Below are 23891 nucleotides of genomic sequence, written 5' to 3'. Positions count from 1 at the left end.
ACTAAAGCGGAATGGAAGCCAACAGATACCAGTGTTTATATTTTATTCAACTTTATTAAAAATTAAAACTACAGAAACCAAACCGAATGCACAAATAAGAGAGTGGGGAAACAGACAGGCAGCAATGGCAGCTGATAACTGTGGCGAGTGGATAATCCGCATGACTCACATCCCACCCCTGCGACTGAGGAGCCCAGAACGCTGCGCTGGCACTGTTGTGCCCTCTTCCACCACAGGGGCACAGAAACCTGCAGGAGACTGAAAACGATTACAAACATCTTCAACCAGCTCTCTGGCCAAAGGCAGCAGAAGCAGCCTGAATACGAAACTCACGCCAAGAGGGCAGCAGCTCTCCTGACATCCATGTAAGAAGGCTAACACCTAAACCACACGCAGGCATCCTGAACTCAGCAGCTCTGATCCAAGGTACCGAGTGGAGACAAAGCACTCAGAGGTGGCAAGATGTTCAGCAACCAAGTAAGACACACTGGCAAGGCATCCCACCCAAAGGTGAGAAGCACAAAGCAGGCTTGGAGAAACAAACAGTCATGCCAGGTGCAGCCAGACATCCTGCTATAAGCCCTGACCCTAGTACCCCGAGTTCATCAAGTGCTCTGGTTTTGTGTCCATAAAGCACAGAGGGCACTGACCACTCAGTCTGACCGCCCCAAACCAGAATCCCAAGGAATCCTTATGGATGGCATAGGGCCTCAGAACTGCTGCAGGATCATTTTCCTTTTCAGGTCATGGCTGAACTTGTTCATCCTGAAGAGCTCACTGTCATAAAATGCAGAGAGGTTGTGGATGTTGATCTGACGAGCCTGCAAGGAGGAAGTGTCCAGTGAGCCATCAGTGGTGTGAGAACAGGCTGTTTCCAGAGCGCCCCAGTTACAGTGCACTTTCAGACACCATCACCTCCATTTATGGGAGGAAAATATCCAGGGGTGGAGAGGCCGATTAAGGGGCTTCAAATCTCTGCTGTACAAGCTGTGCGTGTAAACTAAGACAAGTTACTTGGCTGCCCTGTATCTGTCTCCACCTCTGCACAACAGGAAGGCAGTAACAGGACTCACCTCACTCCCCTGCTGTCAGACTACAGGCACAGAACTGGACTCAACAGACTGTAAGCATTCAATAAATGGCTGTCAACCAAGGCCCACCCACTTCATGACCCATTATGATGGAGCCCCCATCAGGAAACTGGCAGCTCCCAAGTCAGCAAACCCCAACCCTCACCTCCCTTCCGGGCCCATACCTTATCCACCAAGTCCTTCTCAGGGACCTCAATAGTGTCCTGCTGGGCCCCAAAGCGGTTGCGCTGATATGTCACCTGCTCTGCCACTAACTGCTTCAGTATGAAGAGCAACAGCTCATTGTTGTCACGCCGGAATGAAAGGTAGCGGGCAAAAGTCTGCAGGAAAAAAGCCTCAGTCAAACACCCGCTCCCACTACGCCTGCCACACTCCCTTTACCCTACGTGCCAGCACCCAGGTCAGACAGGCTGCTGCTCCTGGGTGCACGTCCAGGCCAGAGCCCTGGATACCCACGTGTGGCCTCCTTCACTGAGCTTGCCCATCAGGCCCCTACCTCGGAGCACACCCACCTTGCGCATGCTGCGCATGACGCTGAACTTCTGTGTGTCTATGAAGCTCTCCAGCATCACGCGGATGGCCATGTTGACGTCGTCTTCGATCACATAGTCCCGCAGATGGATGCGCGCGTGGGCCTCCGCCATGCGGATCATGGACTCGATGTGCCGCACCGTAATGGGGATGCTGCCTGTCGCCTGGAGAGAAGCACAGTGTCAGGTCTTTCACGGGCAGGAAAGAGAAGCAAGGAAAATAAAGCAGTGGCACTCTTAGCACCCAGAGCCAAGAAGACCCATCTGACAGTGCCCCAGCAGAAATGCAGAATGCTTGACTGCGCTGCCCAGTGAATGCACACTTCCTATCCCTCCTGGAAATCAGAGGATGCCAGTGGATGCTGCATGCTTACGGCCTGTCACCATCACACCTGCACAGTTCTGCTCCCACCAGCTGACTTCTGTGCATCTCAGAGGCTGTTGTATTTGTGGCCAGCTGTATTGGTTATTGTCACACACTAAATATTGAATAATCCTGTGCAATGTAAGTGCAAAAAAAGGTCGTTGTTTGTAGGAAAACTAAATTGAATGATCTGAAAAAACTTGGTAAAGTTAAAAGGCAGAAATTTGAAAAGCTGCTGTGTTGACTGGGTGTGGCTGAGGCAGCAATCTACAAGGACTCGGCATTCACATGGCTTGCAAGCTGCTTTAAGTTTCCATTCCACTATGAATGAGCCAAAGACCTTGCGTTCATTAGAGTGAAATTTACGCAAAGTCAATATGGAACTTAATAAGCACATCAACAATTAAGGCCTTGGCCCTACACTGAGACAAATGAATGCACATTTAAATTTCATCTAAAACAAAATGGTTAAGGTATATATTAATACCTATCATTTAAAAAAATATTTTTTTTTTGAAACAAGGTCTCACTGTGTCACCAAGGCTAGAGTGCAGTGGTGCCATCATAGCTCACTGTAGCCTCGAACTCCTGGGCTCAAGTAGATCTTCCTTCCTTAGCTTCCTGAGTAGCTGGGACTACAGGCACAAACCACCAGGCCCAGCTAAGTTTCAAAACATTTTTTGTAGAGAAAGGGCCTCACTATGTTGCCCAGCCTGGTCTTGAACTCACCTCAAGCAATCTTCCTGCCTTGGCCTCCCAAAGTGCTGGGATTACAGGCATGAATCACTGTACCCAACTTTCATTTTTTGTTTTTGTTTTTGAGATGGAGTCTCACTCTGTCACCCAGGCTGGAGTGCAGTGGTGCGATCTCAGCTCACTGCACCCTCCGCCTCCCGGGTTCAAGCGATTCTCCTGCCTCAGCCTCCTGAGAAGCTGGGATTACAGGCATGTGCCACCACGCCCGGCTAATTTTTGGGTTTCACCATGTTGGTCAGGCTGGTCTCAAACTCCTGACATTGTGATCCTCCTGCCTCGGCCTCCCAAAGTACTGGGATTACAGGCGTGAGCCACTGTGCCTGGCACCTACATTTTTTTTTAATGCCTCACTGCTCTGGCACCTTTTGGCCTGACTGACCACCACCCCCGCTGCATTGGTCAGAAGGCTCACACTGCACTTCCTTCTCTGCATAGCACCTCCCGGCTCTGCCTGGGCTCTCACCATAGATTCTTTCCTCAGGTCACTGTACATCTTGGCCACCTTGTCCTGGTCCATCTGGTTGAGCTTCGGGTGGACCCTCTCCTTGGCGTAGATGATGTACTTCTTCAGGACCTCCTGGGGCAGGGGCTCCACGCCATACGTGTTGGGCATGGCGGGCTCAGCAGCGCTGCCATTGGCCAGCCCCTCCTCCTCCTTGTTGCTGGGGTGGTGTCTGACGTGGCTGCCCACCACGAAGCGGGCCAGCATCTCGTCCTAAGATAAGCCATGAGAGGGTGGGTCTGATTGTGGGTGTGTGTGGCTTTGGGGAGGTCAGTGGCTGGAGAAGGGCTGCGTGTGTGCCCTACAAGGGTGACACTCTTTCAACAAGACTGACTACACTGACCATGTGCCAGGCAGTTCTGGGTGTGGGTGGCAAACCAGACAATGGGACAGAGTCCCCACAGGGCTCATCTCCACAAGGGGACAGGAGACAAATAGTCTTAAAAATTAATTATGGAAAGTAATGCTCAGAAGAAAAATAGAGTGATGGGATCAAGGGACCAAGGAGATGCCTCTAGCTAAGGGTGCCCGGCAAAGCCCCTCCCTGAAAGACAGGGAGCTGAGATGACGACAATGAGATGCAAGTCACGTGACAGTGTGGGAGAGCGTCTGCCAGGAGCAAGGAGCACAATCAAGCCCCAAGGCTCGGCCCTTTTGAGAGAGAGAAGGGCAGGTGCAGGTGCAGGTGCAGGTGAGGGAAGGGAGCGAGGAGGAGGTAGCTGCAGAGATGGCGGGTGCGGGCCGGAGGGGAGGACCCTGGATTCTATTCTGATGACAGCAGAAAGCCTCAAGCAGTTGTTAAGGACGAGGCTGATCTGATTTATGCCTTCAACTGGAAGACAGTCTACATGGGTGCCAGGAGGCCAGTTCAGATGATGGTAGTGCCTCAGGTCAGAGGCAGAAGTGAGGGAGGTGGGTAGGCTCAGGAGTTGGGACAACAGGATTTGGTGGATTGTAGGTTATGTTGGGTGGGGGTCGGGGGTGCTATGAAGGAAAGAGAAATCAGGGCGACTTCTGGACATGAGAAGACACCGAGGGAACAGGACTAGAAAACAGCCTATGGCCCCTGCAGCACCTGTCCCCTGTGTTGGGCACACTGTATGACCCCAAGCCTCACCTGAGGTCCCCAAACCACAGTTCATGGAAACCGGGCACATGCAAGCTATACCTGGACTGGGTCCACGGTGTCCCTCACCACACACAGGATGTCAAAGCGTGAGATGATGGGCTCTGTGAGGTCCACGTTCTCAGAGAAAGTCAGCGAGGGGTCATAGCGCCCTCCTGAAACACAGGGGAGCACCTCCATCAGGGTGGATTCCCCTATCCTCCCATCTCAGGGACCCCAGGCTGCTCTGATGGCAGAAGGGGATGAGGGCAGTGGAAGAGGAAGACATAGGTGGGTACTTAGCACCTGCTGTCTGAGACAGCAAAGAGCTTACCCTAACCAGGGCCCAAAATAGCCTAATTTAGACAGAAAGTATAACTGCTTCCCCAGGAGGAAAAACCAAGAACACAGTGGGTGACAGAGCCTGGGTTCTTTTACGCATTCGCTGCTGAGACCAACAGCCAACTCCAGCCTGGCCAGAGGGGCACTGGGCTCTCCTCCCATGCCTTCTGAGAACATCCAAGGTGATTCCAGCAACATGACTCAACAGGAAACCCAGGTGTCCCAGGTCCCACTTTCACTGTTCCCCACTCTGGCAGGATATGCAGAAGAGGGGAACCCTCTGCTGCACAATGACTTCCTCAGATCGGCTCCTGGGGACCCCATGGGCTCCCAATTCAAGCAGGCGGGACCTCCCTGTGTCCCACCCCAGCCCCAGCAGTCAGGGTGCCTGCTGCACCTATGGGGTTGGCGGCAGCAATGACCGTGCAGCGAGCCTGCAGGGAGGTGACGATGCCAGCCTTCGAGATGGAGATGCTCTGTTGCTCCATGGCCTCATGGATGCTGGTTCTGTCCTGGTCGTTCATCTGCAAGATTAAAATGGCCCACCCTTAGCATGGTTCACGCCCCTACTACTAAGTCTCCGATGAGGTCCCAATGGACCCCATTAACACCAATCCCGTCGCTAAGGCCCAAGCCCACACACACCCCCTGAGTTCCACCAGCCTCCGTGACCCAGGGACCCACCTTGTCAAATTCATCAATGAGACACACTCCTCGGTCAGCGAGAACCAGGGCCCCAGCCTCCAAGGTCCACTCCCTGCTGACAGGGTGCCGCTGGACATACGCCGTGAGGCCCACAGCCGACGCCCCCTGGCCAGTGGTGAAGATGGCTCGGCTGGACACTTTCTCAATATACTTGAGAAACTGCGACTTCGCTGTGCCAGGGTCTCCGCACAAGAGCACGTTGATATCACCACGTACCTTGTGCTTGCCACCTGGAGGGGATGAGTAGAAGCGGGGGAGGGGGAGAGTGGGAAGTGAGAGGAGGAGGGCACAGTTGCATCCCCCACCAATTCCTCAACCTACTTGTTAGGAATGGTAAGGCACAGTCCCTCTAGAAAGGGATACAATGCCCTACACCATGCAGTCCCACTCTGGGCACTCCCAGGGAAACACACACAGGTGCAGAGGAGGGTTGCACGAGATGTCCTTGGCGAATGTGAAATATCAGAAACAATCTAAGTGTTCTCCAAAGGGAGAGCTAAATGAACTGCGTTATCTGGTGGCATGATAGTCATTTAAAAGAAGGCAATTGCTCTGTATGCACTAACAAGAAAAGATGCTGCAGTGTGGCACTGAGCGGGAGAGCTCGGTGGGATGCACTGCGCACAGGCACAGCACTGGGCACACACAGGGGATGCTGCGCTTGTACAAATAAACACGTGTAGTCATGAAACCCTGTGTTTGCTGTGTAATTGTAAATGGCCACAAAGGGAGGGACTAGGAAGAGAAGTGGGGGTCAATGGGGAAATCAGCCTCACCCATGACTTTTAGTGTTCTATAAAAGTGTAATATAAATACAAACTCATGTGTCAATAGTATTTTTGTACTTACAACAGTTTTTTAAAAGACAAAGTATTTTTTACATAGAAGAGAAGCAAAGACTCATTTGCTTAAATCACAAAAGCAGGCAGACACTGGCTCCCTGACCAACAGCCCAACACCCAGAATGCCCAACTCAGGGCCACCCTCTCCCTTGAAGAACGAGTCACGCCCAGCCAGACCATCTTTTAATGCATTCTTTCTCCCCAGCACCCAGGCTTTAAAAACACTGTGTCCTTCTTTGAATGCTGGCTCCCCAAAGAGAAAGCTGCTAACACCCCTGCAGAGGAAAGGTGGGTGCTCACCTGGGTTTTTGGGCTCCCCTCCGAACAGGGCCAGAGCCAGGCCTCTCTTGATGTCTTCATGACCATAGATGGAAGGAGCAATGCTGGCAAAGATCTGAGAAAGGGAGGGAGACCGACAAGAATGGGAACAGATACTCACAGAGTAGGTCTCCCACATGCTCTGGCATCAGGGAACCACGACATCCCCAGCTCAAAGACACCCACTTCCACAGCTGCTGCAACTGCATCAGGCCCTGGTATCAAGCCGTGCCCGACTCTAAAGCTTTTCATTAGTTGGCTCTTCCCAAGAGTCACAGAACTTTGGAGTTTAGAAGAACCTTCATCTGAACCCCTAATCTTGACATATTTCAGAAAGGCCTTTCCCAAGATCACAGACCAAGAGCAGAAATAAGACCAGAACCAGGTCTGTCATGGCACTGGCCTACCTCAAGCCTCAGTTTCTTCATATGGGAAAGAGAGATGGCAACATCCAACTCACAGAAGGGTGGGTACAAATGCGACAGTTCATGCAAGTGCCTGCCTCGTCAATGCAATAAATGTGGCACATCTGGGAGATGTGTCCACTAGGAAGTAATTCCAACTAGTGAGTCACTGGAACATTTCTATTTCAGTGTGTGTGTGAGAGAAAGAAAGAGACAGGGAGAGAGCAAAATCTTCATGAATTTTAGATAGAATTAGAGACATCAAAGACATTTCTTGCTTGTAGGAGACTGCTTCCAACTCCATCTGCAGCACAGCCATGTTTTGATAGCTTTCAGCCTTCATACCCCCCTGCACTGGCCACACCCACATCCTTCCCTCCTTATAGGACAGACAAAGGAGCTCAGAAAGCACTGGCCCTCCCCTGGGGAGAGGGGACTAAGGCAGGAAAACCAGCCCTGAAGGTGGAGGGGAGACACCCCCATCAGGCTGCATCCTGTATGTCCTGCCTGCACCATCAAATTCATGCAGCTTTAGAGGTGTCTCTAACTCCTATCTCCCTCTGAAAGCAAGTAACACTTCCCACAGGGCTTCTTGGAGAAATGTCCAATTCCAGGTCCGGGGCTGGAAATGTACAAGAGGAGCCTGCAATATCTTCTACCAGAAAGCAAAAAATCACTCAAAGACAACTAGGGTCATGTCAACAGAACTCAGGAGCCAACATGAATAGGTTCACGCTGGCAAAAAAGGGACACTTGAGCATTGTAGGGATGACATCTGCAGCGCGGAAACCTCAACACCCGGCAGGCCTATTTGTCTGTTATGATACCCAGGTCACCTGGGAACCAATTCATTATTTTTAAAACTAGTAAGTCAAAGAAAATAAGCAGGCATTTACCTGACTAGGCTTCAGTGCCTGACTGCCAAATTACAGAAAACACAGGTGACAGAGGTGTGTGTCTAATGGGGACATAATTAGCAATATCTCGACTGCAAGGCTCAACAGAACAAATGACCCAGTTTCTTCCACAAAAAATTACAAGGAAAAAAGAGATGGAGAAAAGATCTAAAGATTATGAGACTTAAGAAATATCAACCAATCACAATTTATGGATCTTATTTGGATAATGACTCCAAGAAGCTGTAAAAAACAGGGGGAAGGGGTAAGATAATCAGGGAAATGTGAACAACAACAGAATATTGGATATTAAGGAATTGTTAATTACCTCTTAAAGTGAGATAATGGTATTGTGGCTAGGTTTATTCAAAGAGAGCCTTTTCTTTTTCATATACATACTGATGTAGTTACAGAAAAAAACGGCATGCCTGGAATTTGCCTTGAAATATACCAAGGGTGAATGGGTGGTGTATTAAGAACACTCGATTGGCTGTGACTATGACAGCTGTGGAAGCTGGGTAGAGTGCTACGGTTTGAATGTACCCCCCAGAAAGCATGTGTTGGCATCTTAATCCCCCATTTAACAGTATTAAAAGGTGGGACCTTTAAGGGGTGATCAGGCCATGAGGGATCTGCTCTCATGAATGGAGGATAAAAGCACTGCTATCCAGGGAGTAGGTCCTTGTAAAAGGATGAGTCTGGCCCCCTCTGGGCTCTCACTCTGTCTCTTTAACTCTCACCTTTTTGCCATGGGATGACATGGCAAGAAGGCCCTCACCAGATGCCAGCCCTCAATTTTGGACTTCCAGCCTCCAGAACCATAAGTCAATAAATTTCTGTTCATTATAAATTACCCAGTCTATGGTATTCTGTTGTAGCAGCAGAAAATGGACTAAGACAAATAGTCAAAGTTCATTACACCATTCTACATACCTGTTTGAAATTTTCTGTAACAATGTTTTAAAATGTGGGCCAGGCCTTATGTAACACAGAGTGCCCATGGAACTCACAATAACCAAATAAACTCACCAACTGTTGGCACAATACAGTCACTGGGAGCATGGACTCAAGCCAGGCTGCTGACTCTGCCACTTGCTATGTGACTATGGCCAACTTATCTAACCTTTTGTGCCTTAGTTTATTCATCAGTAAAACAGGCAGAGATGAAACCTCACAGGACCATTGCTATCTAGAAATTACCTAGACAATGCCAAGCAGATACTAAGTCCTCAGTAAGTATAATGACTCTCTTATGAAACTCTTACTTTGTGCTGCAGATGCTGGGCAGACCACTCCACGGACCTCTCATGCCCCAACACACCTCGTGCTGGATGTGCCAAGACTGCCAATCCTTGACTCCTCTTAACCCAGCTCATTTCCCCGTATAATTTTTGTAGCGAGCAACCTTGCAGGATGAGGTAATGTCTCCCTCCAGGGCCAAGAGCTTCCTGCTTGCTATGCAGGGCAGATTGCCCAACTCAATCCCCCTCCTGTAAAGCAACCACTGCATCCAGGGGGATTTCCCTGTGGGACTGGAGGGCAAGGAGCGCAAATATGCGAATGCCTACACTGCCTGCTGTGCCTTCCACCGCTGACCCAGTTACTCCAGGAGAGAGTAGCAGGCTAATTTAATGGCTGGAAAGTGGGGCAGAATCAAATCCCAGACCTGCCAGGGAATAACAGCGCTTTCCATGAATTACCTCATGTAATCCTCATAATAACCTTGTTTCTCTCGATCCTACAGAGGAAACCAAGGCTCAGGTCAAAATATTTTCTCCCAGAGGAGAGGCAAGACTCGACCCCAGATGCATCTGAATCCAAAGCTCATGCTCCTCCTGGCTCTAGGTGTGCTGCTTCCTAGCACTCCTCAGTCTCCGCACCCAGCAAACAGGGATAGAGTGCCCACCTGAGTGGGTACTGTGAGCTCCACCCAGCAAACGGAGAAAAAGCACCCACCTGCATGGGTACCATGAGCCTGAGATAATGTGTGTAAAATGCCTAAAGCACCAGGCTCAAAGCTATTTTTGTCCTACCTACTGGCTGCTTATGCTTTCTACACGCCTGTCACAGGCTCTTCCATCCAGTTTTTGTACAAATAGTTTAACTTTGGTAGCCATGTACAGTAACAGCTAGATACTGAGCACTGGCCAACAGCCAAGTACTTTATATGCACTAATTTATTTGATCTTTATAACAACTCTATGAGTGTTTACTCTCATCCTCTCATTTCTATAGATAAGGGTGACTCATCTGACCATCCTAAGGATTAGGCCAAAATTCAAACCTAAAAAGTCTGGCTTCAGACTGCATGCTGCTTCTGTTAGTTCTTTAAAATCTCTAAGTGTTGGGCATGACCCTGATCTCTTTAATACTTTACCAGATCAGTGTCCAGGGCCCACGGAAGGCAGGCAGGGCCATGAAACTGACAGAGTAGGGGACGGGGTAAACCTGGGGACACAGGTCCTGCCTGCAAGGGCAGCTATGCCTCAGCTCCGTCAGCGTTACCAGAGAGGAACACAGAGCCAGCACCCACAGATCTTGGATTTTCAAAAAGCATCCGGATTTCTATGTGAAGTCTCCGGATCCCTCAAGGATGATAACTAACTCAAAATAAAAACAAATACAAAAAGTCAGCTGCAGAAGCCTGCAGGGCTTCCTGCTGGAGATGGAATCTGCAGAAGACAGAAGTCAGCTGGGGACAAGTGAGGGAGAAGGTGCTCTATGTAGACACAAATAGCAGGCATCAAGACATGGGAGCAGGGTAGGGCTGCCTCCATTTGGGGAACAAGTCATTTTGGAACCTGGGGCTCCAGAAGCACATGGGGATGGCCCGGGCAGATGCCTTATTAGTGCCCAGGCATGCCATGCCCGCCACACGCTCACCTATGGGTCTCTCACCTCTTCAATCAACACAGTGGGAGATTAGTGGCTGAAGCTCAAGGCAAAGGAAGAGAAGGTGCCAGAAGAGAGTTCCTGAAGCATGCAGCTCCTTTGGCGTGGTAGGCACAGACACAGAGAAGCATGTGGGACACAGGTGGTCCGGCTGCTTAGGGACTGCAAGACCCCAGCAGGGCCAAGTCCACCCAAGCCTGAAGAAATTAGCTCAAACATCTGGATGAAATTCTGCAAAGGTGTCCACTGTGGTAGCACTCATGAGCCTCTGCAGGTGGTGAGGGTAGAAGGCTGGGAGGTCCTGGCTTTCTTTGCCTGTGTGACTGTCTTCCTCGCATGTAAAACTACATGAAAAGATCTTGTCTATTTCCTATTATTGGGAACCCTAGTAAAATATGAGCTCTGAGGGCAAGGGTCATGTCTGACTTACTCACCATTGTACCCCTACAACTTGGCCCTAGGAGGTCTTCCAGGAACGAATGTGTGTTGGCTGAACTGAAGCTCCTGGCTTCCTGACGCTGAGAAACACCCACCTCTCCTATGGGAACCCCAAATCTTCGCAGACTAGGTTAGATGGCCAAGAGCTGGGAAGGAATGGCACCAATACCAGCCTCTGCCAGGGATGCATTTCTGGAGCTTTCCTGAACAATGACAGTAACATATAAGCCCACAAATGCTGGATGCTTTGCCCCTACTGGGTTTGCGTCTAGCCTGCAGCAGCTTCTCACGGTGGATGCAAAGACACGCAATACACTTGAGAAAAGGAACCGAGACACAAAACTACCCTGCCTACTTGGAGAACACGCCTCAAGGGTAAAGAAAGGAACAGAACAAACCATGCATGTGTAGGAATATTAAGTGGCAGGCAGACATGGGTAAATGTGATGGGTGAGGAGGAAAAGGAAGGGGCAACCATAGCCGTGCCTCAGAGGAACCAAGAAAGGGGGCTCCACAGGCTTCAGGGGAAGGTGGATAGAGAGAAACAACCAAAACAAATCAGCTAACCTGCAGCCTGGACACAGCTCTCCTTACCCCACCATCCATTCCTTCAAAATTACTCAGGGCCTCCTGCAGCCAGGCCCTGGAGACAGAGGTGATTAAGCCAATGATGGCTCCTGTCCCTGGGGGGTTTACATACGTCAGAAGGAAATCACCCAGTTCACTGAAGAAGCCAAATGGGAACTGAATTTTATCTTGCCAGAGGGCAGAAGAGTGGAGGTTAAAGGGCGAACTAAACTGCTCTGCATTAAAAACTGAAGTTCAAGTTGACTTGAAGGCCGGGCGTGGTGCCTCACGCCTATAATCCCAGCACTTTGGGAGGCTGAGGCAAGCGGATCACCTGAGGTCAGGAGTTCGAGACCAGCCTGGCCAACATGGTGAAATCTGTCTCTACTAAAAATACAAAAATTAGTCAGGTGCGGTGATGTGTGCCTGTAATCCCAGCTACTCGGGAGGCTGAGGCACAAGAATCGCTTGAACCGAGGAGGCAGAGGCTGTAGTGAGCTGAGATCATGCCACTGCACTCCAGCCTGGGTGACAGAGAGACTCCATCTCAAAAAAAAAAAGGAAGTTGACTGAGAAACAGAGGAAAGAAGGAAGAGAAAGCAGAGGGCAGCGAGCTTGAGAACACACGGTGCTCTGGGGGCAGGATGGAGGTAATGTGGGAGAAACAGCAAAGGATTTTTATCAACAGAAATTTAACGTTCTGTTTAAGTAATCCGTATTTCTGCAACATAAATCCCCATCTCCTCATCCTTCAGTAAGGATGTCTATACTAAAAACCAACTGCCCAACTGCCTGGGCACAAGGGCTCACACCTGTAAGCCCAGCACTTTGGGAAGCCAATGTGAGAGGATCTTGAGCCAGGAGTTTGAGACCAGCCTGGACAACATAGTGAGACCCCATCTCTATCACAAAAAAAAAAAAAAACCAAAAAACACCACCATTCTGGGTTGTTTTTCTGAAGAAATTCCCGTTGGCCACAGCTGGATCCCTAGGAATCCCTCATGACACAAGTTATCCTATTGCCCTGCCTCTGTTCCAATTTCAAACCACAGCTTGAAATGATCTGCTAAAGGAAGAGCTCTTCTCGTCGCAACCCCGTCCTCAGCAGGGGACTCCTCCCACCACACAGACTCAGAGAGGTCATCCAAGTTATCCCACTACCTCGCTGGCCCATGGTGGAGCCACAGCCAGGTTCACCCATCCCCAATGTGAGTTTACCTCTTCCCTGGAGCACAGGGCCTCCCTTCCAGACAAGCTTACTGAGCTCCAGGGGAATAAGGCAAGGTTTGAGCAGTGAGCCCTAGGTGCCTACCACAGCCCCAGCAACCCTCCATATCCTCTCACAGCATCCTGACAGCCCCTGCCCCTGCCTTCCACCTACCTTCTCTCCGATCTGCTGATCCTTGGAGAGGCTAGTGATCATCTTCACATCTTCATCGGTCAGTTCCCCTACAGCAACCTTGTTGTCCTTCTTGGCCACGTGGTTGGCTAGGATGACAGTGGCAAAGACAGGGAAGCCATTGGCAGTGTTGAGGGAGCCATCATAGTTGTTGTGATAGATGCCAGTCAGCTCCTGGGGAAAGGGAGGGGCCAAGAAGTCAGAGCCTAACCCAGGGTTGCCCACCTCCGTGCTGCCTTCCTCCAGTTTCTCCTATTGCAAGTGCTCCACACTACAGACACCAAGATAAGTAACCCCTCCTAAACCCACCATTCCAACAACCCATCCACCAGAAGAAAGTTCTTTGCCTCAGCCATGCAAAAACAGATCCTAGCCCGAGTGCCCCTGCGACCATAGACACCGCCACCAGCCCAGCCACAACTGCTTCTGCCAATTCCCTCTGCAACTTGGCTCCCTCCCAGCCTGCCCCTGGCCACTTACTATCTCGTCTCCTGGCTTGCAGCTGTCCACCAGATCTGCGAGGAGAATGGCGTCCTTGGAGCGGGGCAGCCGGCCAGCCGCCACTTTGCCTGGACTCTCCTGGATTCGGATACGCTGGTAGTTCTGATAGATGGTCTGCGAGGGACACACAGAAGGCCTCAAATCACTGACTTACTATGTCACCTAACCTTGACCCCCGAACAGGAGGGAGAACAGGCAGGATTCCGACTCCTGAGTGGCAAATGGAGAGCCAAAGACAGCAAGGAATGTGTTCATGGCGACTCAGCACATCAGTTGACAGTCCCCACTCCTGCCACACCATCCCTCTGGGATGCCTTCTGACTGCCAGACTCAGCACCTGCTCTATGCTGTACAGCTAAGCTGTCTTGAGTACCGATGCTGGAACCAGGCTGCCTGGGTTCTGTGTCTAAGCTGTGTGATCTTGGGCAAGTGACTTCCTCTCTCTGTGCCTTCTCTGCAACCTCACAATAAGAATTAAAGCAAGTCATACACACATCAACCTAATCCAGCATCAGATAAATGTTAAGTTACAGGAAGTTTTGGCTGTCACTGTCAAGTATCACAGGCCAGCACTGTGCCATGTCATTTCGTACCCATTATCTCACAACATGGCACTGCAGTTAAAAGCACATGCTCTAGATGAAGATGCCTGAGCTGTGGACCTCTAACACACATTCTGGCTGGGTGACCTCAGCCAGTTCTCTAAACACTCGGCAAAGTGGGGCCAGTAACAGTTCCTGCCTCATGAGCTGTGAAAAAGGACCAGGTAATAAACCACCCACCACCTGGCACTGGTAAGTACTCCATGAATGATAGCTGTAACTGTTAACCCTCTACCAGGTACTATCTCAGGTCCCTAGAAGCAAGGCCTGAGGGAGACAGACAGGGCATGGGAAGAGTGAGCAAAGACGTGGCTCAGCCGGCATCTGGCCTGCAGCTGCCCCACCCGAGACGAGACGGGTCAGCTTTTGGCTGTAGGTGGCCACAGGTGGAACCTCTGAGGCATTTTCTGGCAAGGTGGCTCCAGCTGGGACAGTTCGCAGAACTGCACTGCAGAGCGGTGAGAAGAGAACAGCCACAGCAGCAGGGCAGTCAAGGGGCCTGGGCGCCACCACAGCGATGGCGATGAGCCCATTTACAGGGACACTCAAGTACAAAGGCACATTACATGTGCCTAAGACCTTAACACCAGAGGCTTTGGCAGCGTCTCCTGAATATGGTGCAGGAGGTTGGTATGGTCCAGGGGCCCCACGTGAGCCAGACAGGTCCCAGAAACAGGCTGAGGGGAAGTCCCAATGGGACTGCAGCCACCCCACGTGAGTGATGGCACCATGGAGACTGGTAAGCACACATCCTGAAGGAGTGACCTGGCAAGAAGTGGGCCCTGTTTGCCAGATCTTCCCATGTTTCAAGAGGAGCCATAAACTTGTATGGTTTAAACAAATCGCCTGACTTAAATATTGACTTGAATTGACTTAAAAACGTCGTGTGGGCCAAGCTAAGTCCACTGGCCAGACAGACTGGGTCCACCCCAGGGTGTGGCCAACACACAATTCTATCTTGCTTCTTGCGGTTGCCCACACTGGTCTTCCACAGCCTGAGAGGCCAGTCAGGTCCTGCATACTGGGCACCCCTAAGGACAGCTGGCAGCAGGCCCTGTGTCCTCTCTCACCTCCTCCATGTTGACCTCAAAGGGGCCGGCCGACTGGCACTCAGGACAGGAGCCTGGTTTCACCTCCTGGTTCTGGGACTGGCAGAAAGGCCCCAGGACGAAATTGCACTTGTTGCAGTTGTACTTGACCATGCTGAGCTGGGGCAGGACGCCAGTGCAGCTGGTCACCACCCCACTGGTGCGGATCAGCTGGTTCAGATGCAGCTGCCTGCGGAGGCAGAGGGTGCATCAGAAGCCGTGAGCCAGGGTGAGGCCAGGCTGCAGACGAGAGTGTCCCAACACACTGTCCTGGAAATTGGACCCAGCCCCCAGCCCGGGAAGATCCCTCCCATCACACTCCTGTGCAACCACAACTCACCTGCGATGAGGATGCTGCTGTCTGCACCCTCCCCGCCCACACCGCAATCGCTCTTCAGGAATCACGACCGAGTCACCCAGCACTGAGCTCGGACCTGCCCTCAGCTCACCTCAGCGAGCGCAGCTCCTCCACCAGAGGCAGGTGGGAGATGCGGACATGGATGTGGTTGGTGATGCGGTCGTACTTGGGGTACATGGCCAGTACCACCTCCAGGGCAGCCTCATCAAAGATCTGCAGCAGCTCTGCCGGTGCCTCAGGCAGGAAGTAGGCCAGCACGTGCTCCCTGGCTGCCAAGTCCTCATAGTTCACCACCAGGCTCTCACGGTTCTCTAGAGGGCGGCACAGTGGGAAGAGAGTTAACTAAGCATGAGGCCCGGGCTGGGCTGCAACAATGCCTGTGTGAGAAGCAAGGCCTACCCACCCCGACCATTGATTTTGACCTAGAAAGCCCAGCTTTCACTTCTAGGTCTACCACACTTCAGCTGTGACATAGCCTGAGCTTCAACTTCCTACTCCATAAAATGGGCATGTCACACGGTGTACAAAGTTGCTGGGGGGTTAAATTAAATATGAGCAGAGTGCCTACACAGCTACAAACATGAAATGCCTTACAAGAGCCAGGAAGAAACTGACAAACACAGGACAAAAAGCAGTGGAAGGAATTGCAGGAATCAAGATCTACATGTCCCTTTTAAAAGTCAATTCCTGGCTGGGGACGGTGGCTCACGCCTGTTATCTCAACACTCTGGGAGGCCAAGGCGGGCAAATCACCTGAGGTCGGGAGTTTGAGACCAGTCTGACCAATATGGAGAAACCCCTTCTCTACTAAAAAAAAAAAATTAGTCAGGCATGGTGGCGCATGCCTGTAATTCCAGCTACTCGGGAGGCTGAGGCATGAGAATCGCTTGAACCCAGGAGGCGGAGGTTGCAGTGGGCCGAGACCGTGCCATTGCACTCCAGCCTGGGAAACAAGAACAAAACTCCGTCTCAAAAAAAAAAAAAAAAAAAAGAGTCAATTCCTATTACAAAGATCAAAGTAGTAATCCAGATTATTATATAAAATCTGTCCATTTTCAAGCTTGTCAAAAAACGCTTTGGTGGCCCAGATGTGGTCACTGCATAGCCAGCAGGAGAGCCCTGATGCAAAACTCAATACTTTTGGTTTCTCTGACAGACCTCTCAGCCATATGCCCTGTGCTTCACGTGTTCACTCGGCTCAGACAACTTTCTGGGGAGGATTTATGGAGGCGCTACAGGGGCTGAGGCGGGGGCGTAGGGAAGCCACACCTTTGCACATGTCGCTGATGCGCTCCTTGAAGACGTTGTGGCCATGGCTGTCGACATGAGTGCGCAGGAAGTTCTTGAAGCGGTGGTGGATCTCCAGCCGGGGGCCCGCCATGCTCACCCACTCGCGCACAGAGTGGCCTTTGAGATCCTCCAGGTTCTCGATGCTCTCGATCATCTCCTCGTCCTCCTCGCCGTCCTCCGTGGCCCGCTCCACCTGGCGGCGCTTGCGGGCAGGGCGCTCCTCGTCCTCCTCATCGCTGTCTGGGGAGGCAAGAGACACCTGCTACTGCGGTCATCCCCAGCACCTTCTACTCCCCTCCCAGACTCCTTCCCAGCTTCCCAGTCCCTCGGGCAGGCAGACAACAGGACCTACCATACAGGAGCCCACGGCGCATGCGGCCCAGGCCCCGGCCAGCCTCCCTGTCACGCTGCCGCATGGCCCGCTCTGCTGCCTCCCTCTGACTGGCCGTCAGCTCCTCTACGTCCTCATCATCCAGAGCCAGTCCCTCGGCCTCATAGGCGTCCAGCTCTGGGATGGCGCGGTAGTCCCTGAGGGAGCACCAAAACAGATGTGGTTACTGCCGAAAAGGAAAACCCTAAGCACCAAACCCCATCCAGGAACTGGGCCTGTTCCCTAAGGTTCAGGAGCCCCATTGTGGGTAGGCTCAGTGCTTCCAGGTCAGAAACACGGAAGGCTCAGAAAAGATCTCCAATGGATGAACAAAACACGATCTGTCCATATGATGGACGATGAAGCCTTAAAATAGAAGGAAATTCTGCCACGTGCTGGCACATGAATAAACCTTGAGGACATGATTCTGAGTGAAAGAAGCCAGGCACAAAAGGACAAATCCTATATGGTTCCACTCACTGAGCGGTCAAATTCACAGAAACAGAAAGTAAAATGATGGTTGCTAGGTGCTGGGAAGAATGGGGAGTTAGTGTTTAACCGAGACAGTTTCAGTTTTCAAACTGAAAAGACTTTTGTGGATGGATGGTGGTGATGGCCGCACAACAATATGAATGTACTTAATGCCACTGAACCACACACATAAGAATGGTTAAGATGGCTGGGCATGGTGGTTCATGCCTATAATCCCAGCACTTTGGGAGGCGAAGGCAGGAGGATCACTTGAGCCCAGGAGTTCAAGAACAGCCTTAACATAGTGAGACCCCATCTGTATAAAAATAGAAAATGGCCGGGCACGGTGGCTCATGCCTGTAATCCCAGCACTTTGGGAGGCCAAGGCAGATGAATCACGAAGTCAAGAGATTGAGACCATCCTGGCGAACATGGTAAAACTCCATCTCTACTAAAAATACAAAAATTAGCTGGGTGTAGTGTCATGTGCCTCTAGTCCCAGCTACTCGAGAGGCTGAGGCAGGAGAATCGCTTGAACCCGGGAGGCAGAGGTTGCAGTGAGCAGAGATTGTGCCACTGCACTCCAGCCTGGTGGCAACAGAGTGAGACTCCGTCTCAAAAAAAACAAAAAGGAAAAAAAAATAACCCAGGCCTGGTGGCACATGCCTATAGTCCTAGCTACTCAGGAGGCTGAGCTGGGAGGATTGCTTGAGCGCAGGAGTTCAAGGCTGCAGTGAGCCACGTTCGTGCCACTGCATTCCAGCCTGGGTGACAGAGTAAGACCCTGTCTCAAAAAACTAGCAAACACAACAAAACAAACAAACAAACAAAAGGGCTGGGCGCGGTGGCTCATGCCTGTAATCCTAGCACTTTGAACCAGGGAGGCAGAGGTTGCAGTGAGCTGAGATAGCACCACTGCACTCCAGCCTGGGCAACAAGAGTGAAACTCCGTCTCAAACAAACAAACAAACAAACAAAAAAGGTTAAGATGGTAAATTTTGGGCCAGGGCAGTAGCTCATGCTTGTAATCCCAGCACTTTGGGAGGCTGAGGCGGGCGGATCACGAGGTCAGGAGATCGAGACCATCCTGGCTAACACGGTGAAACCCCGTCTCTACTAAAAATACAAAAATTACTTGGGCGCGGTGGTGGGCGCCTGTAGTCCCAGCTACTTGGGAAGCTGAGGCAGGAGAATCACTTGAAGCAGGGAGTCGGAGGTTGCAGTGAGCCGAGATCACACCACTGCACTCCAGCCTGGCAACAGAGTGAGACTCTGTCTCAAAAAAAAAAAAAAAAAGGTAAATTTTGTTATGTGTATTTTACCACAATTACAAAAGGGGAGGTAGATCTCCAGACAGCTTCTATGCGCCCAATAAGAAAAAATAATTCAAGGAACCACAAAACATTAGACCAAAAGGCTTCAGAGAGCTGACCCGACTCCCCGTGAGGGCTGGAATTCTCCCTGTACTTTCCCCATCTCTGACTATGCCGCCTTCAACAACCTGATGTCCTGGCTTCCACACACAGTCAGCCAAACCAGCCCTCTGAAATGGCCACCCACTGTCTCAACCCTTTGAGCTACTCTAAGACCATCAGACACACATTTTCCACATTATCTTCCTTCAGATACTGAAGAGAAGTAATGCCTTAATAAGGCACCCAGCGAGTGCAAAGCACTGTGCTCTCTTCCCTGCAGTGCTCTCTTCCCTGAGGAGGAGACACTCATTCCATCTGAAAGATGAGGAAATGGGTAGTTGAGGGGAAAATGTGATTTTTGCCTATGGTCGCTCTGTAGACCTGAGTGTCAAAATATAGTCCAAGCCCAGAGCTCCTTCCCCCATGCCATACTGCCTCCCCAAGACAATCCCCTTGAATTCTCCTTTTTTCAGGTTAAATGGTGACAAGAGAAACTGCTACTATTTTTCTGCAATAAACGTTGTCAAACTACTGTCAGAACAAATCTTTTTATGCTGTTGATGCCCCAAGCAGAACCCAGCCAGGCAGATATCAGAGTTGACCAGGTCTGATTTCTTCCATGTTTTCGGGGAAAAGGTATCGGTCCCATTCTCCCTGGATCTCAAGTCACACAAAATGCCCTCAGCAAACTTCTAATTGGTTCATACCAAAAAAAAAAAAAAAAAAAGTTAAACTGGACTTCATCAAATTTCAAAACTTTTGCACTTCAAAAGAAAACATTAAAACCACGAAAAAGATAAGCCAGATTGAGGAGAAAATAACTGCAAATTACATATCTGATAGAGGACTTATATTCAGAATATGTAAAAAACCTCTTACAACTCAATAATAAAAAGCCAAGCAACCCAATTAAAAAGTGAGTCCAGGATTTCTCTGAAGATACACAGATAGCCAATCAGGCATACGAAAAGATGTTCAACATCATTAGCCATCAGGAATGAGATGCCACTTCACACCTGCAGGGATGTGGCCAGAATCAAAAAGACCAATGTTGGCAAGAACACGGAGGAGTGGAACCCTCATGTGTTGCTGGTGGGAATGCAAGATAGTGCAGCTGCTTTTGAAAACAGTCTGGCAGTTCCTCAAAAGATTAAACACAAGACCAACAATCTCACTCCTACATAGCCAACAGAATTGAAGATCTGTTCACATAAAAACCTGTAACAGGCCGGGTGTGGTGGCTCACACCTGTAATCCCAGCACTTTGGGAGGCTGAAGCAGGCGGATCACCTGAGGTCAGGGGTTCAAGACCAGCCTGGCCAACATGGTAAAATCGAAACCACATCTCTACTAAAAATAGAAAAATTAGCCGGTGTGGTGGCAAATGTCTGTGATCCCAGCTACTTGGGAGGCTGAGGCAGGAGAATTGCTTGAACCTGGGAGGCGGAGGTTGCAGTGAGCTGAGATTGTGCCACTACACTGCAGCCTAAGCGACAGAGCAAAACTCAAAAACAAACAAACAAACAAACAAAAAAACACGACCTGTAATGAATGTTCATAGCAACATTATTCATAATCGCCAAAAGGCTTGAGGAAGCCAACATCCATCAACTGATGAATAGATGTGGTATCTCCATACAAAGAAATATGATTCAGCCACAAAAAGGAATGGAGTGCTGCACATGCAAGAACACAGAAAGACCTTAAAACCACACTAAGAGAAAAAAGCCCACCACAAAAGTGCATATATAATATGATTCAATTTATATGAAATGACCAGATTGGAAAATCTAGAGACAGGTCTTTAATTCTTACCTGTGGGTTGGGTAAGAACTGAGAATGAACTATAAGCAGGCAGGAGGGACCTCAATGGGAAAATGGCCCTGTTCTCACACTGGATTGTGGTGAAGGCTGCATAACTCAGGAAATTTACCATGAATTTGCATTGAATTATATTTTCGCAAGGGGTAAACTCTAAAAAACTATAGCCCAATAAGGTTTTTTTTTTTTTTTTTTTTTTTTTTTTTTTTTTTTTTTTTTGAAAAACCACAAAAACAAATGTAATTGGGCTCAGCTATCCCTCAGATACCTCTACCCAGAAGCCCCCTGCCAAGGGCCTCTCTCTTTGCTTCTCAGAGAAGCAAAGAGAAAGGGTCAAGACAGGGAGGGGAAACAGCAGAGGAGGGGCATCCGGCCTGAACAACTCCATCAGGCAGAACAGGAAAGCCGTCCAGGACCCATGCCCTGACCCCAAGTCCAAGGCAGATTTATCCAGACTCCTCATTCCTTCTACAGCCTACAGCACATGCAGTCTCATCGTTGGGGGTGGTACTGATAATAGCAAAGATGCATCCAGTCTGGAGTGCCCTTGAAAGCCTCTCAACTGTCTGACATCCTAGGGACGGCAGGATGCCCTGCACAGTACTCTCACACATGCTAAAGCTGGAAAGGCACAAAAGGAGCATCTCCACGAGGCTCCTGGGCATTCACACAATTCCGCTACTGACGTTATCTACCAGATCGCAGCTGGAAATGCAGAGTAAGGCAGGGGTAGAAATCTAGCCTTGCTTATGCGCAGAGCTTACTCCACTCTCCTAGCATTAAGTCTTGCTAACCTATTTATTTATTTATTTTTGAGACAGAGTTTCACTCTTTTCGCCCAGGCTGGAGTGCAGTGGTGTGATCTCAGCTCACTGCAACCTATGCCTCCTGGGTTGAAGTGATTCTCCTGCCTTAGCCTCCCAAGTAGCTGGGACTACAAGCACGCACCACCATGCACAGCTAATTTTTTGTATTTTTAGTAGAGACGGGGTTTCACCCTGTTGACCAGGCTGGTTTCAAACTCCTGACCTCAGGTGATCTGCCCACCTCGGCCTCCCAAAGTGCTGGGATTACAGGTGTGAGCCACCACATGTTTACTAATAAACAAGACCATTCCTAACAAAGGGCATGGTGCACATTAGGTACAATAAATGTTTGCTGATTGACTCTAAAACTTTATTTATCAGATCCCTCCTCCCCCATGCACCTTTCCTTTGAAAAGTTACTGGGAAACACTGGGCTTCCTGCTTCCTGTCTTTTTGAGTTGGAGTATTCCAGATTAGAGACCCCTACATTCTCTGGGGTGCTTATGGAGTTGGGGCTTATCCTCAGCTTAGGGTCTAGTCTTTCCAAGTTACATACAGTAAGTTAAAGAGACCTGTGTCATGGCTCTGTAAACCTGTCTCCTCAGAACACTGGATCAAGCTGTGCTCAAAGGCAAGAATGCCATCGATTTATCTGCTCCCAGCTCCCAAAGCCAGGCCACCAGGCACACAATGGGCTCTCTGCAAAACTATCTGCTGAGACCAGGGCCTTGAATGAAATTACCTTTCCATGCCATCTCCAATGAGCTCCTCTCCATCCTCTTCTTCCTCCAGGGGCCCCTCTGTGCCTAGGAGCCCCTCGGACTCATCCTCAAAGGGTGGAAGGTCACGGCCAGGGCTGGAGGTGAGGGCATCAGTACGCCGGGAGCTTCGGCCAGGGCTGGAGGTGAGAGGATCATTGCCTCGCCGACGCTGGGCCGGGCTGGATGCCATGGTGAAGGATTCCGATGATTCCTGCAAGAGAAGGTGCGGTTGTCAGAAACATAGGAAGCTGGTGAGGCATGATACAGCTTCCTTTTTACCCTCAGGGGCCTTCCCTTCTTTCTCTCCACCTGTGACTCTTGTCCTCCAACACACCAAACCCCTTCCAGCCTCAGATCTTTGCCCTTGCTGTTCTCTCACCTGGAATGCTCTCAGCTGAGCAATCTGAGTCAGTGGCTTCCAAACAAATAGAAGCCAGCTCAAATATCGGGGTCACCCACATCACCGTGCTTTCTCCATGAAAAACCACTGAGGTTATGTCATTTGCCTATTTACCTGTTTACTATTATCTCCCCTTAAGCATTAGACCTATTTCAGCACACACAGTGCGCAAAGTATTGTGATAGAGATGGCATAGAAGAGCCACCAAAACAAGAGGTCTGGAACTCAGATGTGGAACAGACAGTATACAAGACAAAGGCACAAGAAGGTAATACAAAAGTAAGTGTAGTGTTTGGAACAAGGATCATTGGGAAATTAAAAAAAAAAAAAAGTTTAAAGGAGTGTAGTGAAATGGGGGCCTGTCTTTTGTACGCTCAGCGCCACACAGATGGCGCCCAATAAGTATGTGTGGGGTGAATAAAGGACAGAGGCTGAACGGGCCGAGCTCGCCTTAGGGAGCCCAGGGCCCCAGGTCAGTGGTAGGCAGGGTGCAGGCGAGAAAGTAGCTGCGCCCCAGAGCCTGGGGCCCAGCCTCACCCAGAGCGCCGCCCTGGGCCGGGGCCAGAGTACGGGAAGCGCGCAGCCTCCGCACCCATGTCCCCGGCGCCCGCCCGCCACGCGCCAGCGCGCTCACCGCCATAGCAGTACCACGATCCTCTCCGCCACTACAGCAACAACCAGGTTTCGCGCGAAAAGTGGTTCACGTGACCCACCAAAGCCCGGGAAGAGCCCTACGGAACGCGACGTCATGACGTTGGCGTCCACTGGCGACCAGCAGGGACACGGAGGGGCGGGCCAGAGGGTCCGGTCCCGCCCACAACGCCCGAGGCGCTCCGCCCAGAGCCCGGAGGTGTGCG

At 50.5% G+C, this 23891-nt stretch overlaps 1 protein-coding gene across 1 annotated transcript; it reads right to left on the bottom strand.

Annotated features, from left to right (window-relative positions):
- Nucleotides 1-34: 34 nt before the first annotated feature.
- On the bottom strand, nucleotides 35-23812 carry MCM2 (minichromosome maintenance complex component 2). Its single transcript, XM_003815242.5, has 16 exons — nucleotides 23669-23812; nucleotides 22616-22845; nucleotides 17343-17518; nucleotides 16970-17230; nucleotides 15792-16011; nucleotides 15325-15532; nucleotides 13632-13766; nucleotides 13134-13325; nucleotides 6538-6631; nucleotides 5375-5625; nucleotides 5088-5214; nucleotides 4412-4524; nucleotides 3205-3456; nucleotides 1604-1786; nucleotides 1256-1411; nucleotides 35-821 (listed from the first exon to the last, which is right to left on the bottom strand). The coding sequence occupies exons 1-16, from the start codon at nucleotides 23672-23674 to the stop codon at nucleotides 711-713; spliced, it is 2715 nt and encodes a 904-aa protein (XP_003815290.1). The 5' UTR covers nucleotides 23675-23812; the 3' UTR covers nucleotides 35-710.
- Between the last annotated feature and the right edge of the window lie 79 nt (nucleotides 23813-23891).

This window comes from Pan paniscus, chromosome 2, assembly GCF_029289425.2.
Source record: "Pan paniscus chromosome 2, NHGRI_mPanPan1-v2.0_pri, whole genome shotgun sequence".
NCBI lineage: Eukaryota > Metazoa > Chordata > Mammalia > Primates > Hominidae > Pan > Pan paniscus.
Note: the sequence above shows the minus strand (reverse complement) of the source record. Positions and strands in the feature narration are given on the sequence as shown.

Bases quoted from the DNA above. Each gene is read 5' to 3' on its own strand.
- MCM2 (XM_003815242.5), bottom strand. The intron at 13,326-13,631 runs GTAAGTGGCCAG...CCCTTTCCCCAG, and splicing joins GCAAGCCAGGAGACGAGATA to GAGCTGACTGGCATCTATCA. The intron at 5,626-6,537 runs GTGAGCACCCAC...CATCCCCTCCAG, and splicing joins AGGGGAGCCCAAAAACCCAG to GTGGCAAGCACAAGGTACGT.